The sequence below is a fragment of the Electrona antarctica genome, assembly GCF_951216825.1.
Source record: "Electrona antarctica genome assembly, chromosome: 7".
Taxonomy (NCBI): Eukaryota; Metazoa; Chordata; class Actinopteri; order Myctophiformes; family Myctophidae; genus Electrona; species Electrona antarctica.
The window spans coordinates 16,641,641-16,658,095 of NC_136812.1; the positions used below are offsets into that span (position 1 = coordinate 16,641,641).

The window sequence follows — 16,455 nt, forward strand, 5'->3', positions numbered from 1 at the left end:
TAGAGCTGGAGCTTCTCTGCTTCTAAGTTCTAATACTGTAATTCACAGTAAAATCCTCAGTGCCAAGTAGGCACTGCTGTTATAAATCTTTTAGACCCGTTATTGACCTTATGTTATGTCACCAAGAATGGTGGTCCCTCATTGGCTGTTGATGGTGACGTAACCAAATCTGTTTCAATCATTAAAGCTGCTATAAGTAATATGTCAACATTTATATTACCTTTTTTTGAGTGGTGTAAACCACTCCTACAACTGGCTTTGTTATTGAGTGGTGTAAACCACTCCTACAACTGGCTTTGTTAGTTTGTCTGTCTGTCTGTTCGTACCAAAAAATGAGCATGGTTGCTATGGTCACCCAGTTCACACGGGTGTGATTTCATTACGTCAGACATTACGTCAGACCACAGCTGATCAGTCTATATAAGACCTTACACCACTCAGTTCACACGGGTGTGATTTTTTATTTTTTCTTAGGGGCGCTAGCCCCTCCTATATACAGGTTTAATGTTTGTTTTTAGTTCAATGTTTGTTTTAAAAACGCCATTGACAATGAAGGGAAAATTTGCCAAGTCACTTTGCCAAGTCACTTTGCCACTCGATTTGCCACTCGATTTCCCATTTCCCGTTTTTTTAAAACCGTGTAGCACTAAAAAATATAATGTAGTGCGTAATAAATGTTCTTATTCTCCAGGTATTACTGTCAGTGTGTGTCAGGCTGGGTGGGGCAGCACTGTGAACATATGTATATATATAATGTAGTGCGTAATAAATAAAATGTGTTGTTATTCTCCAGGTATTACTGTCAGTGTGTGTCAGGCTGGGTGGGGCAGCACTGTGAACAGGAACAGGACGAATGCCAGCCCAGTCCGTGTCAGAACAACGGCCTCTGCTTGGACCGCCACAACGGATACACCTGCCAGTGTCGGGCCGGCTTCACAGGTATGCAGATTGATTGATCGAATACTTTATTAGAAAGCCACCCAAACCGTTACGGTGGTCACCTTATCACCTAAAAAATGAATAGGCCCATTCTGGGCGGGAACCCCTTTTGGTGTTTTAACTAAGCATTATGTTATACTTTAGCTATTGAAAAATAGCAGATCTACAAGCTCATAGCGCGCCACCGAGTGGCGCGCTATGAACTTGTAGGTCTGCTATTTTTGAAAAATCGTAAAAATGAGGCACAAATCTTTGAATATATATTCTTTCAGAGCGAACGTTTTCTTTTATTTTGACGTCAGGCCTAAATGGGTTAACACAATACGTCATCAACAAATACAAACACTATATACAAAACACTGTATGTACAAAGGTGAGATGGGAACATGACATTTACCTCCCCTTGTGGTCTCCTGATAGGTGCTTTTTCCAGCCAATTTGTAAGAAACCAGTGTTACTGTACACATCTTTTTTTGCCGATGGGTTCCCAGATTGCACATCCTTTAACATGAATGGTGTCAGGGCATTCCACATTTAGGTGACAGAGTAATAGAATTTTCCCATGTTTGTTCAAAATTTGGGTGGTACCAGATCGTGGTTGCTAATAATAGCCTACACTTAGAATACCTCAAACACACCTATATTCAAACAGTACCAGATCATATGGATGAATCTCCGCTCCTTTTCCCAACAGGTGTGACTTGCGAGAGGAATGTAGATGAATGTGCCTCAGATCCCTGTCAGAACCACGCCGTCTGTATAGATGGAGTCAACAGTTACACCTGTCAGTGCAGTCCACCCTTCACTGGTCAGTACTTACATTATCCTCACTGTCCACCAGACACCTTGTATCTCTATGTTTGATGTATCTTTTCTTTTTGTAATAATAATCAAAATCTACAAAGTAACTAGTAACAAATAAATGTAGTGGAGTAAAAGTATAATATTTGGATCTGAGATGTAGTGGAGTAGAAGTAAAGGTATTGGAAATTGGAAATACTCAAGTAAAGTACACATGCTTAAAAGAATGTACTTAGTTACTTTACACAGCACTGTCTCTATGTTTGATCTTTTTTTTTTTTTTAACTGTTTTTATTTCAATTTTTTATCCACCAAATAATGAAAGAACAGAAATCAGATCAAATATAAATAAATAAAAACAAAGACAACAAAAGAAACCCAAAGAAAAACAGAAAAACAGCTTGACATAAACTACAACAATTTTTCAAATGAAGTGCCAGGCAAGACAGGAAAGGGCAGGAGACATGACTCACAATATAATATACAGCAGATGTGTTTGATCTTTTTATATATTTTTTGTTTCATAAATGAATGCACTATTTTGTAGACTTCATCGTATAAAGATGTTGCATACAAGTATAGCGAAAATAGCCGATCTGCAGACATTGTCCTAGGCACGTGAACAGCCTGCCACATTTTAATCTAGTTGAGTTGTATCCATTGGTGGGTTGATTGATTGATTAATCAATATTGTATTGATTGATTGATTGATTGGTGGGTTGTGATGCAGGTAAACACTGTGAGGATGAGTTGGTTCCCTGTGCGTCGCAGCCATGTGCGAGAGGAGGGGTCTGTCATCCTACTCCTGACTATACATCATACACCTGCAGATGTCCCAATGGCTGGCAAGGTGTGTGTGTGTGTGTGTGTGTGTGTGTGTGTGTGTGTGTGTGTGTGTGTGTGTGTGTGTGTGTGTGTGTGTGTGTGTGTGTGTGTGTGTGTGTGTGTGTGTGTGTGTGTGTGTGTGTGTGTGTGTGTGTGTGTGTGTGTGTGTGTGTGTGTGTGTGTGTGTGTGTGTGTGACATGTATGTCTGTGTAATTATTTTGTTTTGTTTGTAAAGCGACTTTGGCTACAATGGAAAGCGCTATATAAATGTGATGTATTATTATTAACTTTTTGCTTCTATGCCTATGTGTTTTACGTTAAAGGGACACTATCAAGATTTTCTATATACTGTATTTATACTAATATATACAATATTTCTGTATTTACAGACTGAAACACAAGCAGTAGTAGTGTTGAAAAATGTACTCCATTGATGTCACTGGAGTAATCCGTGAATGTGAAAAGTAGAGCGGGGCGACTAATCAAATTTCGATTCCGACCACGTCACTACAATCTGTATAATACGATGATTGGAAATTTTGATTTCCATGCACTTCCCGTTTATAAGTGTCGCTTTCGTTTAGCAGCTTGGGAATTGTAGGAAAGCAGAAAAACAGACAAAGGGGAATTTGAAACCCACAGGGCCATGGTAGTCCAGTAATAATGTAATTTGACCTCAATCTAATTGCAAAAAAACCAAACTCAGCTGATTTTGCATCTTCAATATATCCTGAATAACAGAAAAAAAGTTGCCTGGAATTGTCTGAGGGGAAAGTGTTGAAAATGGCCTGTACACTGTGTACAGTATGGCCACCATTGACATCCTATTATAAGGCAATATTTTCTAAATTTCCTTATGCTTTAAGTAGCATGTGACATATCAAACTAGGGGGTTTAAATGATGCTGAAGCAAAAACACTCATTGGGCTAGATTTTGCCATAGCAACTTGCTCAAATGTTCTGACATCATCACATTTGAGCAAGGTGCTATGGCAAAATCTAGCCCAATGAAAAGGAAAATAAATTCATGTCATGAATATTGTGACAAACAGCTTAGCTTGTAGATCAGCTATTTTTGGCGAATAGATTTGTCTAGAATGAAATAAGACAGGTCTGTTTTAAGTACAGAGGGTTTGCTGAATCTGCAGCTCATCAAAAGCTAATTCATTCTAGTGCATGACGGAGGAAATTTCACAATAAATAAAAATCTCCACGATTTTTTTAATTTAATTTTTATTCTCACATGCAGGCCTTCGCTGTAATGAGGATGTGGACGAATGCAAGAAGAGCCCCTGTCTGAACAGAGCTCACTGCATCAACAGTCAAGGCAGCTACACATGTAAATGCCAGCCGGGATACAGCGGACACAACTGTCAGAACAACATTGATGACTGCTTGCCCAGTGAGTCAACGTATTTATTACACATCTGATATTATTTGTTCCTTTAGATGGAACAATGGACAGTTCAATAACTGTCCCAACATTAGCTACAGTACGCAAATTAACACTACATTTTAAACATTTGAAAGGAAATTAACAAATTAGTCGTGACACACCATTTAAATGACGATGATGATTTTAGCCATGATTTAAAACTGGTAAAAGTAGAACATTGTCTTATACGGCTGGATGTTATGGTCATCCAACTGATTCGCTGATAAATGAAGCCAAGAATCTGTTGGTCATTTTAGTCACTCATTCCCTGAAGAAGGCTTACCAGCCGAAACGTTGGTTTCATGTCTTACTCTGCGTCCTAAATAACATATGGGCACTTTGGCTATCAGCGTGTGCGGCCACTTTCTTTGTGTTTTCAAGATTCCCTCTCCAGTCATTTTAGTCACAACATGTCCAAACCTTTTACTTTTACTCCAAGTCAAACTCAACCTTGTTGCCTCTGTCTCTCTCTCTCTCTCTCTCTACCCCAGACCCGTGTCTGAACGGGGGTTCTTGTTTGGATGAAGTGGCCCGTTTCTCCTGTGACTGCCGTCCCGGCTTCGTCGGGGACCGCTGTGAGAGTGAGGTAGACGAGTGTACAAGCCAGCCCTGTCTGAATGGAGCCATGTGCCGGGACTACGTCAACAGCTTTGTGTGCGAGTGTCGACCGGGCTTCGATGGGATCCTGTGTGAACACAACATCCCTGAATGCACTGAGAGGTAGGCTGCTCATTCAAGTTGACTTAAGTCCATTGGCTCGACTTGCAATACTGAATAAAATGATCACCAGCCGCATGTAAGGACTATTTATTTGCGTGCGTGCGTGCGTGCGTGCGTGCGTGCGTGCGTGCGTGCGTGCGTGCGTGCGTGCGTGCGTGCGTGCGTGCGTGCGTGCGTGCGTGCGTGCGTGTGTGTGTGTGTTTGTGTGTGCGTGTGCATACCACGCAATTGTGCAATCCTGCTGAGCTTTTGTTCATTCATGCATTTTGTTGCTTTTGGGCAGAAACCTCTATATTTTCACTTTTTGTGTTTTTTTCATAAATTATAGCCCTACTTGATCATACTACAGTGTAACAAAAAATAACAAAAATAGCAGATCTACAAACTTGAAATGCGGCACTGGGTGACTGATTTTAATCCTGAAAAGTAATGTTTTTGGACATACAGACGATTTAAAAACAGTACATAACTATAACATTATTATTTGCATTCCTTGTCCAGTTCCCACTTGAAAAAGTGTGTTTTTACTGGTTAATTAAAGGTTAAATAAAATAAAAATAAAATCCTTATCACTTTCTCTCTCCATTCCTGACCCGTCTATCTCGCGTCCTCTCTCCAGCTCCTGTCTCAATAATGGAACATGTATCGACGACATCAACTCATTCTCCTGCCGCTGTCGTCCTGGTTTCTACGGGACGTTCTGTCAGTATGAGCACAACGAGTGTGATTCAGCGCCCTGTAAGAACGGAGGCACCTGCACCGACGGACTGGGCAACTACCGCTGCACCTGCCCTGTGGGATACAATGGACACAATTGCCAGGTACCACATGTGTTTAATTGCATATGTGTACAGACGTTGTGGGTTCGAATCCACCGTGTTGCGTACGGATTTATCGGTGCGTCTACACAAATACATGGCCTGTGTTTGGGAGAGGGAAGCCGCGTGGGGAGGGTGATCCTATACAGCACCTGTCAGCAGGAAGAGTTGGGCGGGAGGAGTAGGACGAAAGCTCTACGTCCTCCCGGTGGGGGCTCCTCACTGGTAGGTGAGTCAGTATATCCTACTGACTGCAGTGAAAACACAGAAATGTGCGTGGGGAGGGATCAGTTGGCATAATTACTAAATTGTGGAGAAAAATGGGTAAAAGAAAGAAAGAAAGACAAAAACAGCCATACTGTATAACATTTGCTAAGACCTGCACATTCAGCCTTAACCCTGGTCCTTTGTGCCGTCTCCGTGCAGAACTATGTGAACCTGTGCAGCCAGGTGCGTTGTCGAAACGGAGGCTCCTGCTCTCAGACCGAGACCTACTGGACCTGCCACTGTCATGTAGGATGGACCGGCCTCTACTGTGACGTCCCCAACATGTCCTGTGAGGATTATGCTGCCAGGAACGGTGAGGATTCATTAATTGATTGATTGATTGATTGATTGATTGAAAGATCGAGAGAGAGAGAGAGAGAGAGAGAGATACTCGAGGCAAATTCCATACAGAGAGAAAAAAAACAGAAGGAGGAGTTTCACAAACACATCAGAGATCATGGAGTTTCCTTGTGGTTGACTCGCTTGCATTCACAGAACTATGTGGAAATGTGGCGTAAAAGTTACTTACTGATTCCATGCTTGCAGAAAGAGTCTTGGATTGTTGGAATGGATCCATTTTTCAACATTTGTTTTGACACAACTCCAACCCTGGTCCCTGGTTTCTATGCAATCTGGTGGGACATGTGCTGTGCAGTGCATACCCAACCATGTGGAAAAATGTCCAAAAAGAGATTCCATCCAATTATCATAGTCTTCTCTTTTGAGAGGCTGAGTCGGCGGTCTGGCAGTCAAACAATACAAAACACAGAAAAGAAAAGAACAAAAGTATGAACCTTTTTAAAGAAAACGTTTACAAGAACATTCCTGTGTGTATTCATCATCCTCTTGTGCTCATCTGCTGTGCATCAGGTCTGGAGCTGGAGAAGGTGTGTAAGAACGCAGGGCGCTGTGTGAACGTGGATAACTCCCACCAGTGTCGGTGCCAGCCAGGATACACAGGCAGCTACTGTGACGAGAGTGTCGACGAGTGCCAGTCGTACCCCTGCCGGAATGGAGCCACATGCATGGACTACCAGGGAACCTATGAGTGCATAGTAAGGAAGGGAATTCAGTGTGTTTATTGGGGAGGGGGGGGCGGTCTGGTTTATGTTTCGTGGCCATGTGAATGTGTTACATTGCTTTCGGTCTCTTCAAGGTTCGGCACGCTCAACTACAAAGGAGCCGCAGTCTTTGAACTGAGTCGGCTGCAGGTTCCAAGCAACACTTACATCCAAAAACAACCACACTCACATTGTCTTCGTCTATTGCTTTCAGACATTATGAGCTTGAATGAAGAGGTTGTTGTGCCACAGTCTGCTACATAGTGACAACTAATCCCTGACGATCCAGAGACCACATCACCCCAGTCCGCCTTCATTGGCTCCCAGATAAACACAGAATAGATTTCAAAGGCCCTCAACAACCAGGCTCCCCGCTTCCTCTCTGACCTCCTCAAATGCCACGCCCCCTTCCCGTTCCCTCAGGTCTGGTGATGCCAACCTCCTAGACACCCGCGCCAAAACAAAGAAACGCACCTGGCGTGACGGAGCTTTCTCAGTTTCAGCCCCCTCCCTTTGGAACTCACAACCACTGCACATCAAAGCCTCCCCCACCCCTGGCCCTGTTCAAAGCCTCCCTTAAAACCCAATGTTTAAGATTCGCTTTACCCAAATCCCCCTTTCAGCCTTTTAATTTAAATTTTCTTGCTTAGTTTTAGCCACTAACTAATTGTTTTCTTGTTGTTTATTTGTTCTGTTGTTTAACCTATTTTGGGCGGGAACCCCTTTTGGTGTTAGCATTATGTTATAGTCTAGTAGCCAACCCATAGAGCCCCATTGTGAACCTGGACATGTTGAGTACACCAAGGTTTTATGTTAGAAACGTTGAGTATGGGTCCCCAGCATGTAGAAACTGCCGGATGCTAACTTGCATATGTTGCTAACTTGCCATGCCCACTTGCCCAAATGTGCTGACATCATCACATTTGTGATGACGGCATTGGCCGTTTTTAGCCCAATGAGTGTTTTTTTGCAAAACTAATTTGAAATGGATTCAGCATCATGAAAACCCCCTAGTTTGACACAACACATGCTAGATAAAGCAGCAGATGAAATTTTGAATATTTTGCCTTCTATAGGTTGTTAATGGTATGGTCACATATTATGCCAATTATGAAAATTGCTCAACATATGCAAGTTAGCATCCGGCAGTTTCTACATGCTGGGGACCCATACTAAACATTTCTAACATAAAACGTTGGTGTACTCAACATGTCCGGGTTCACTTTTTGGCTACTAGGCTATTATGCTTTAGCTATTGAAAAATAGCAGATCTACAAGCTTGTAGGTCTGCTATTTAAAAAAAATCAAAGAACCACTGACATAGAAACATAGCTTTTTCAGAAAACTGTCAGGATGTCAAAATGGGTTAAAGAGTACCAAGAATAGTGCTATATAAATTGGACATATTATCATTATTCTGAACCCTCCTCCTCATTGTGTGCCTGCAGTGTAAGGCAGGCTTCCAGGGGGTGAACTGTGAGTACGATGTGGATGAATGCCACTCCAACCCCTGCCACCACGGAGGGACCTGCATCAACCTCATCAACCGCTTCACCTGCCTCTGCCCGCCTGGAACACGGGGTAAAGACAGCACGCACGCACACACACACACACACACACACACACACACACACACACACACACACACACACACACACACACACACACACACACACACACACACACACACACACACACACACACACACACACACGTATCACACACACGCTGATACCCCTCCTCTCTCTCCTCTAATGCGTTTAGGGCTCCAGTGTGAGGTAAACGTCGACGACTGTGCCCCTCAGCCTGGCTCGTGGGGCCCTCGTTGTCAGAACGGGGGCCACTGTCTGGACGGCGTGGGCCGCTACACGTGCTCCTGCCCGCCGGGCTTCGCCGGGGAGCACTGCGAGGGCGACGTCAACGAGTGCCTGTCCAGGCCGTGCCAGTCCCCCGGCAGCCTGGACTGTGTGCAGCTGGCCAACGACTACCAGTGCCGCTGTCGCTTGGGATACACAGGTACGCACACCGCTGGTGCTGCCATGTCTGCGTGTTATAAGCGACTTTGGGCTTGTTTTTCTGTAAAGTTGTAAATATTGGTATTTGAGGGGATTGTGTTCTTTTTTTTCCAATTCCGATCATTTTCCCATCATTTGATTTTGAATATCACTACTTAAATGTATTCTTCTTCTTAGATGTATTATTTTTTTTGAAAACCAACCAACCGACCCAAAAATGGGTTCTGACCCACTGTTTGGGAAACATTGAACTGCATGAACCCTACCGTGTACTATTTTACATTAATGGTGAAAATAGCATATGAGTTGTTGTGTGAACTGTTTGTCTTTGTCACACCCCATGACAGGCCGTCACTGTGAGTCCATGGTGGACCTGTGTCTGTCCAAGCCGTGCCATAATGGCGGCACCTGCTCCATGAACATGAGCTCAATACACGGCTACACCTGCACCTGTCTTCCTGTAAGTTACTTTCTTCTTCTTCTACTTCTTCTATTTAGTCCTCCCTGTCCTCTTTTTTCATTGAACTTTTAACCACTGTAGTGTAAAGGAGTAGTTCACCCAAAAAGATGTCCCCCCCCCCCCATCCCGAAACCTTGAATTCACAGAGATTTGTTAAATTCTTGTCGCATTCCTGAGCCAATTAGTTGATGACCTGCAGAGTATCTGGTAAGAGACTTGCAGATTCTCCATTGAGACTCCGCCAGTCATCAAATTATTGGCTTAGGAATGCAAAAAAACCAAAAACCAAAAAAATGTGTACCGGTAATCAAGGTTTCATGGTGTGTATAATTGATAGAAAATAATTAATTATTTGAGTGAACTACTCCTGTGCCTTTACCCTGTTTCATTCTTTCTTTTCAATACATGTGCATGGTGTTGAAAACAGCGGTCAGAAAGAGTACATAGAACCTGAGTTACATTTGTTACTTTGTGAATGCAGTGCAATGCATTGTGAGCTTGTAGATCTGCTATTTTCACTATTCATTGTATAACCAAGAATATTGGTTTTCCTTGTTCTGTGAATGTCTCTGTATATAAACCAACACCATACTGACGCAGGTCATAACGTGCTGAAGTGACTTACTGCCTCTGTGTTCTTCTCTGCTCCTTTTGCTGTATGAATATGCTCCTCCTGTGTATTACATCTTTGTCTCTAAATGCCTGTTTTCACACCACTAACTGAACTACCTTTCTTATTATCATGCTTGCTTCAGAGGGCCACACACCATAGCCCAGGTATGATAGACATTGATAAGCCGTGTTGTGTTGGACACGCTTGATATAGACTACTAGACTACAATCTACAGCTGTTTTCTTTTCTTTTGTTTTGTCATGTGCAGCAAACTAATTTTGTAAAGCATTAATGAATACAAATTAATTGCTAAACTCGCAGTTTCAGCAACACTATACGTTTTACATTAACACAATGGCATAATGTCCATAGGGTTACACTGGCTTCAACTGCGGCGAAATGGAAGGCTACAACTGTGCCAAGCTGCGTTGTCAGAACGGCGGGCACTGCGTCGAGTCACAAGCCGGCCACCTCCACTGCCAGTGCCAGCCGGGCTACAGCGGGCCGCACTGCGAGAACGCGCAGAGCTGCCAGGGGCGGCCTTGCCAAAACGGAGGCACCTGCTTCATCTCCTCCTCCAGCCCGTCGCTCCAGTACAGCTGCCGCTGTCCCACACACTTCTCGGGGCGACACTGCGAGCACATGGCGCTGGACCCCAGGCCGGCCCCGGCCTGCCCCTACGTGGAGTGCGAGCAGAGGTCGGGGGATAAGGTGTGCGACCCGCAGTGCAACAACCACCAGTGCCAGTGGGACGGGGGGGACTGCTCGCTCCACTGGGAGAGGCCCTGGGTCAACTGCACCGCCCACGTGCCGTGCTGGGAGCTGTTCAGGAACGGACGCTGTGACAAGGACTGCGACAACTCTGGGTGCCTCTTTGACAGCTTCGAGTGCCAGGACACTTACACCTGCAAGTAAGTATTGGTTAACAATTTACTGACAATAGGATTGTGCATCAAGCACAGTTGCAGTTGACAAAAACACAGATCTTCGAAATGGTAATTTAATTTAATTTTGATACTGGATGTAAAATAATAAAAAGAAAATACCCATTAAGATCTGAGGCCGATTCTACAAATGCCTTCTAAATCAGTAGTTCTCTCTACATTGCGTGGCTCAATCTCCAAATTCAGTAGAGCATGGCAGCCTTTTCTATCTCATGTTGACTGCCTTACACTTGTGCCCCCGATTGAACCTGAATAGCTGTCGCCTGACTAGCCAACCTGTCTTGTCTGGATGATGTTTGTGACCAAGAACTGCTTTGTACATTGACTATATTGGAGTGGGTTTATTATTATTATTATTATTATTATTATTTTTATATATATATATATATTTTTATATATATATATGTATTTTTTTGTTTTGTTTTGTTCTGAATGTTCTTTGGTTGTCTTGTTTTGGAATTTGTGTGTTGTTTGTGTTTAAGTTTTTTTGTATTTGTTACTCTGTTTGTATTTCTCAATTTACTGCTATATTGTAAAAAACTAAAAAAATGAATAAACAGAACATTAAAAAAATAATAAAAAATCAGTAGTTCTCAAACTTGTTTGTGCCAAGAACCCCCAAATTGATATATATTTGGCCGCGGACCCCCATCTGAGGGACCCCAGAAGAGAACATTTGTGTTAAAAATTTCAAATATATTCAAAGGTTTTCAAACTCTTTCAAGATTTTTCTAAAATGTTCAGAAATAGCAGATGTACAATAGCTGATATACAAGCTTGCATATCTGATATTTTTGAATTGCCAACGCTAAAATCCAAAACGATGCCATGGATCTCTGGCATTAATAAAGAAACATGCCTCATATCCTTCTACTCTCTTCTTCTTCTTCTTCTTCTTCTTCCGCGTTCGCCAGATATGACAAGTACTGCGCGGACCACTACGGGAACGGCATCTGCGACAACAGCTGCAACACGGAGGCGTGCGGCTGGGACGGCCTGGACTGCTCCGGGGACACCCCGCCCAGGCTGGTGGACGGCACCCTGGTCATCGTGGTGCTGCTGCAGCCCGAGGAGCTGCTCGGGGACATGAGGAACTTCCTGCGCTCCCTGGGCACGCTGCTCCACACCAACCTCAGGGTGAAGCTGGACATGGACAAGAAGCCCATGGTGTACCCCTACTACGCCCTGGACGAAGACACCATGGGCGTGCAGGCTCAGAAGGGAAGGGGCAAGCGGGAGCTGGAGAAGGAGGTCATCGGGTAAGATGGATACCTTTCACTAATCGGAAGAAACACACCATTAAGATTCTTTTATTAGAATGAAGGAGGGAGGGGTTGCGGGTTCCAGAGGGGGTCGCCAACCCTGGAGCCTTTGGGGAGGAGGTTGTGTGTCGTCTTTGTAGCGTGTGTGGACTGTTACTCCCAGCAGGACCCTGAGAAGTGGGAGAGGGAGAGAGAGTAGGAGAGAAAAGAGAGTTTTGTTTGTTCCACTTTAGCTGGAGCTGACGCTTCAGTTTGGTTCCTGGATGCGGCGCTTTACAGACTGTTTCTCCGCCTCCTGAACATCTGTTGTTACCAACTCCATTTATTTATCCTGCGTGGGAATTTATTTATTTTTACGCAATTTCATTATTACTGCATGTTATCAAATGACTGAGATTGACGTGTCCTCTCCTTGGTCTTCACTCAGATCTACGGTGTATCTGGAGATCGATAACCGCGAGTGTGCCCAGAGTTCCGAGTGTCTGTCCAGCGCTGAGCAGGCTGCGTCCTTCATCGCCGCCGAGCACCTCAGGGCCGAGCTGCCTTACCCCGTGGTGTCCGTCAACAGTACGTCCATTCATATCTCTCTACAAAAAGAATAAAAATATCTCTGCTGTCGGGCAGAAAAACGGCTATGTCCAAAATATTAACTTTTCAGGAAATAATAATAGTACAAAAAAACATTAAAACACATCAAAGTTGGTAACTTGGTATGGTGACTTTATACATGACAGATACTTGAATGTGTCCTTATCGCTTTACCAAAACACAGTGGAGTTAGGAGGTTTTTGACCATTAATGTGGAGTTCTTTTTCCATCTGTCTTAGTCATTCTAATCAATGATGGATGAAACAGCTATCTCCACAAGTTGGAGTTAGCTTGTTTGAACGACGAGTTTGAAAATAGCTGGTTTCTACCCGACAGCAACGATATTCAAATGTAAATAATCCTCTATGATCATGCTGTATTTAAAACTGTCCTCTGCATCCCCGTCCGCCCCACCCTCTCCACCCTCTCCAGGTGAACCCTCCTCCAGGATGGACAACAACTACTTGCTGTACCTCATTGGTGTGGCGGTGGTGATCATCCTGCTAATCCTGGTTCTGGGCATGCTGGCGGCCAAGAGGAAGCGCAAACTCGGCAAGCTCTGGTTCCCCGACGGCTTCCTGGCCAAGACCGATGACAAGAGGAGAGAACCTGTCGGACAGGATGACTTTGGAATGGAAAGGATGAAGTGAGTGGATAGATGAATGGATGGATGAGGAGTTTCTATTGGTACTCTATTTATACCTTTGTTTGATAAAAAAACAATCACGTTGATGTTGCATCTATAGTATTATGCTGGAGCTTGAAATGAAAGCGCTGACTTTCTTTGCTTAGGAACTTCAAGACCCAGGATGGGACCATTACTGATGGAGGCCAGACTCAGAGATGGTTGGAGGAGGAGGTGCCGCCAAAGAAACCGCGGGTGAGAAAGACAGAACAGAAACGTTATTGTCTATCCATGAACTCTTGGCTTTCGCTTCACAGAATAATAATAAAATAAAAGCAATACACAACAAAACACCATTACTATCCATCCAGTTCATATAGAGGGTATGTGTGTGACATCATCATCATACCCAGAAGTTATGCGGGAACGCCTACTACCGAGTGGCAAAAAAATACGTTCTGGCCTTGACAGCCCATACATCCAAACAGAAAAGTCTGATTGCCTGTCTGATTAAACAACGTTAAACTCACTTTGCCACTCACTTTGACACACAATTTGCCACTTTATGCATGCGCATACCCTCTATTCTATCCCATACATACAGTAGAGAGTAAAAATCAGTCCCGTGTGAAGTGAGGGGTCAGGATGTGTACTAAAGCGTATTTAAACCCCCTGCCAGCTGGAAGACAAGCCTCTGCTCCCCATGGATGGAGGAGTAGACCGCAGAGAGTGGACGCTACAGCATCACAAGGCCGCTGACATCAGCCTCACCCCACCTCAGGCCGACCTGGACTCAGACTGTCTGGATGTCAATGTCAAAGGACCGGGTATGGCTCATTGCTTTTTGCCGCTTCTTCATTGTCTGCGCTTTGTCACTGTCTGCGCTGAGCTGGTGTTCCATGTTCACCAGCATTTAACCCACTGAGACCTAAGACTATAGATTCTACAAATGTCTTCTAAATCCTGACAGTTTCCTGAAACAAACCTATGTTTCTATATCAGTGATTTCATGTTAAGGACCCCCAAAATTATATGTAATTGGCTGCCGACTCCCATCTGAAAATATACATATGTACATATGTTAAAAAAAAACATATTTCAAAACAATATTTCAAAAATAGCAGAACTACAATCTCGTAGGGCGGCACTCGTTGCCGCGCTACGAGCTTGTACATCTGCTATTTTTCAACAGCTAAAGTATAAAAATGGTTAGCACTAAGGTGACACAGTCACACAGATGTGTTCCAGGTCTTAATGGACAATTCACAAAATAATTCATCCGTGAAATAGGTTTGAGAGCGACTGGTTTAGAAGGCATCTTAACGGTGATCTCTCTAATCCACTCCCCAGACGGCTTCACCCCGCTGATGCTGGCGTCTCTGCGCACCGGCGGAGGAGGCTCCGAGTGCGGCCTGCACGGCGAGGAGGAGGAGGAGAGCGGCGGCGACGAGCCGGGCCCCAGCGTCATCTCGGACCTGATCGGCCAGGGCGCCACGCTGGCAGCGCAGACCGACCGCACGGGGGAGACGGCGCTCCACCTGGCCGCCCGCTACGCCCGCGCGGACGCCGCCAAGAGGCTGCTGGACGCCGGCGCCAACGCCAACGCCCAGGACCACATGGGCAGAACCCCGCTGCACGCGGCCGTCTCCGCCGACGCCCAGGGAGTCTTCCAGGTGAGAGACTTATATTAATAAGAATGAACAAAGTTGAACAAACTCAAATCAAATTTGGTGGTTGAATTAACATTGTTATTACAGTTCAGTAATAGTATGCAAAATGTATGCTTACTAGACCAGTTCCTACCGTACAATAGAACTTTTTTCACAGCAACCATATTGACATGAAATAGTAGGGCAAACACAGGTGTTACAAATGATTACTGCTTTAGCTTGTGTTTCATTCATGGCTCACTGACAAGACTCACTAAATGGAACAGAATCTTAATTAGTATCATATCATTGGCAGCTATTTAATGTCAGTATGGCTGCCATGACATAGGTCTATTAATTCACATCTAGTCTTTGTCTATTTTCTTTACTGTATAGAGTACTGTCAGACAGACATGATAGTTCTCAATCTAATCTTTCCATCTCGCTCCTTCCATCTCGCTTTCCCTTCTTTCAGATCCTGATACGTAACCGAGCGACGGAGCTGGACGCACGCATGAACGACGGCACCACTCCTCTGATCCTGGCCGCTAGGCTGGCAGTGGAGGGCATAGTGGAGGAGCTGGTTCACTGCCACGCTGACATCAACGCTGTGGATGATCACGGTCAGGGAACTATATTAACACATCATTCTTCCTTCATCTGCCCTGTTTGTTACTTTTCTCATTGGACGCTGGATGCATTGTTTAAGTGTCTACATGTCTTAGTTCAGTGGTTCCCAAACTTTTTAGCCCGTGACCCAAAACAGAAATTAGACATTCTCCCGGGACTCAAACACAACGCTTCACGCTGCGTTGTGAGCTTGAAGATCTGCTATTTTCACTACTTATTTTCTTCTAATTTATGGAATTTCTTAGAAGTTATGAAGTTACTGAAAAAAGCATTGAATTTTGGTTTAATTCGCTTCGAGGTAGAGACTAATGTGGCTCCTTTCTGGACTTGGCTTCCAGGTCTATAGACAAATAAATACAGTATGTACTGTAGATGCCGCCTTGGTCCCTGGGGCTGTATGTCAACACCACCACCATATTAGCTGGGTCAGCTTGACATAACTGCACTGCAAGAAATATGCCTGAGTCCTAATATAAATACCTGAGACTACAGTTCTGTTCTGTTTTATATCCATTGCTGCTACTATCTACATAAGATAAGGTGTTTTGGTATGAAAACCCACATTTTTCATCTAAAGTATTCTTTATCATAACATGCTGAGTTGCTTCAGTGGCCAATGAGGTATCTACCTGTATTTATCTGTCCAGGCCAACATTCTCTTATTATTATTTTGCATTATCTTGTAGTTTATCCAGCAACCACAATGAGAGCAAACTTGCAGCAGCATAATTGTGGACTGTGGATTTCAACTAGACAATTTGTTGCTGATACAATTTGCTAACTAGCTAACATGGATTTCTCT

The 16,455-nt window shown here is 44.0% G+C and overlaps 1 protein-coding gene across 1 annotated transcript in view; it reads left to right on the forward strand.

The window, feature by feature from the left end:
- Positions 1-16,455, forward strand: part of notch2 (notch receptor 2) — a 73,150-nt gene that overhangs the window by 52,124 nt on the left and 4,571 nt on the right. Inside the window, exons 15-33 of the mRNA XM_079506903.1 lie at positions 794-939; positions 1,634-1,747; positions 2,471-2,590; positions 3,816-3,968; positions 4,493-4,721; positions 5,341-5,542; positions 5,966-6,119; positions 6,677-6,861; positions 8,316-8,448; positions 8,632-8,883; positions 9,230-9,342; positions 10,328-10,866; positions 11,814-12,158; positions 12,589-12,728; positions 13,182-13,395; positions 13,542-13,629; positions 14,054-14,201; positions 14,725-15,047; positions 15,499-15,646. Of these exons, the coding sequence (XP_079363029.1) occupies positions 794-939; positions 1,634-1,747; positions 2,471-2,590; positions 3,816-3,968; positions 4,493-4,721; positions 5,341-5,542; positions 5,966-6,119; positions 6,677-6,861; positions 8,316-8,448; positions 8,632-8,883; positions 9,230-9,342; positions 10,328-10,866; positions 11,814-12,158; positions 12,589-12,728; positions 13,182-13,395; positions 13,542-13,629; positions 14,054-14,201; positions 14,725-15,047; positions 15,499-15,646 (3,746 nt within the window). The remainder of the gene's footprint in view (positions 1-793; positions 940-1,633; positions 1,748-2,470; positions 2,591-3,815; positions 3,969-4,492; positions 4,722-5,340; positions 5,543-5,965; positions 6,120-6,676; positions 6,862-8,315; positions 8,449-8,631; positions 8,884-9,229; positions 9,343-10,327; positions 10,867-11,813; positions 12,159-12,588; positions 12,729-13,181; positions 13,396-13,541; positions 13,630-14,053; positions 14,202-14,724; positions 15,048-15,498; positions 15,647-16,455) is intronic.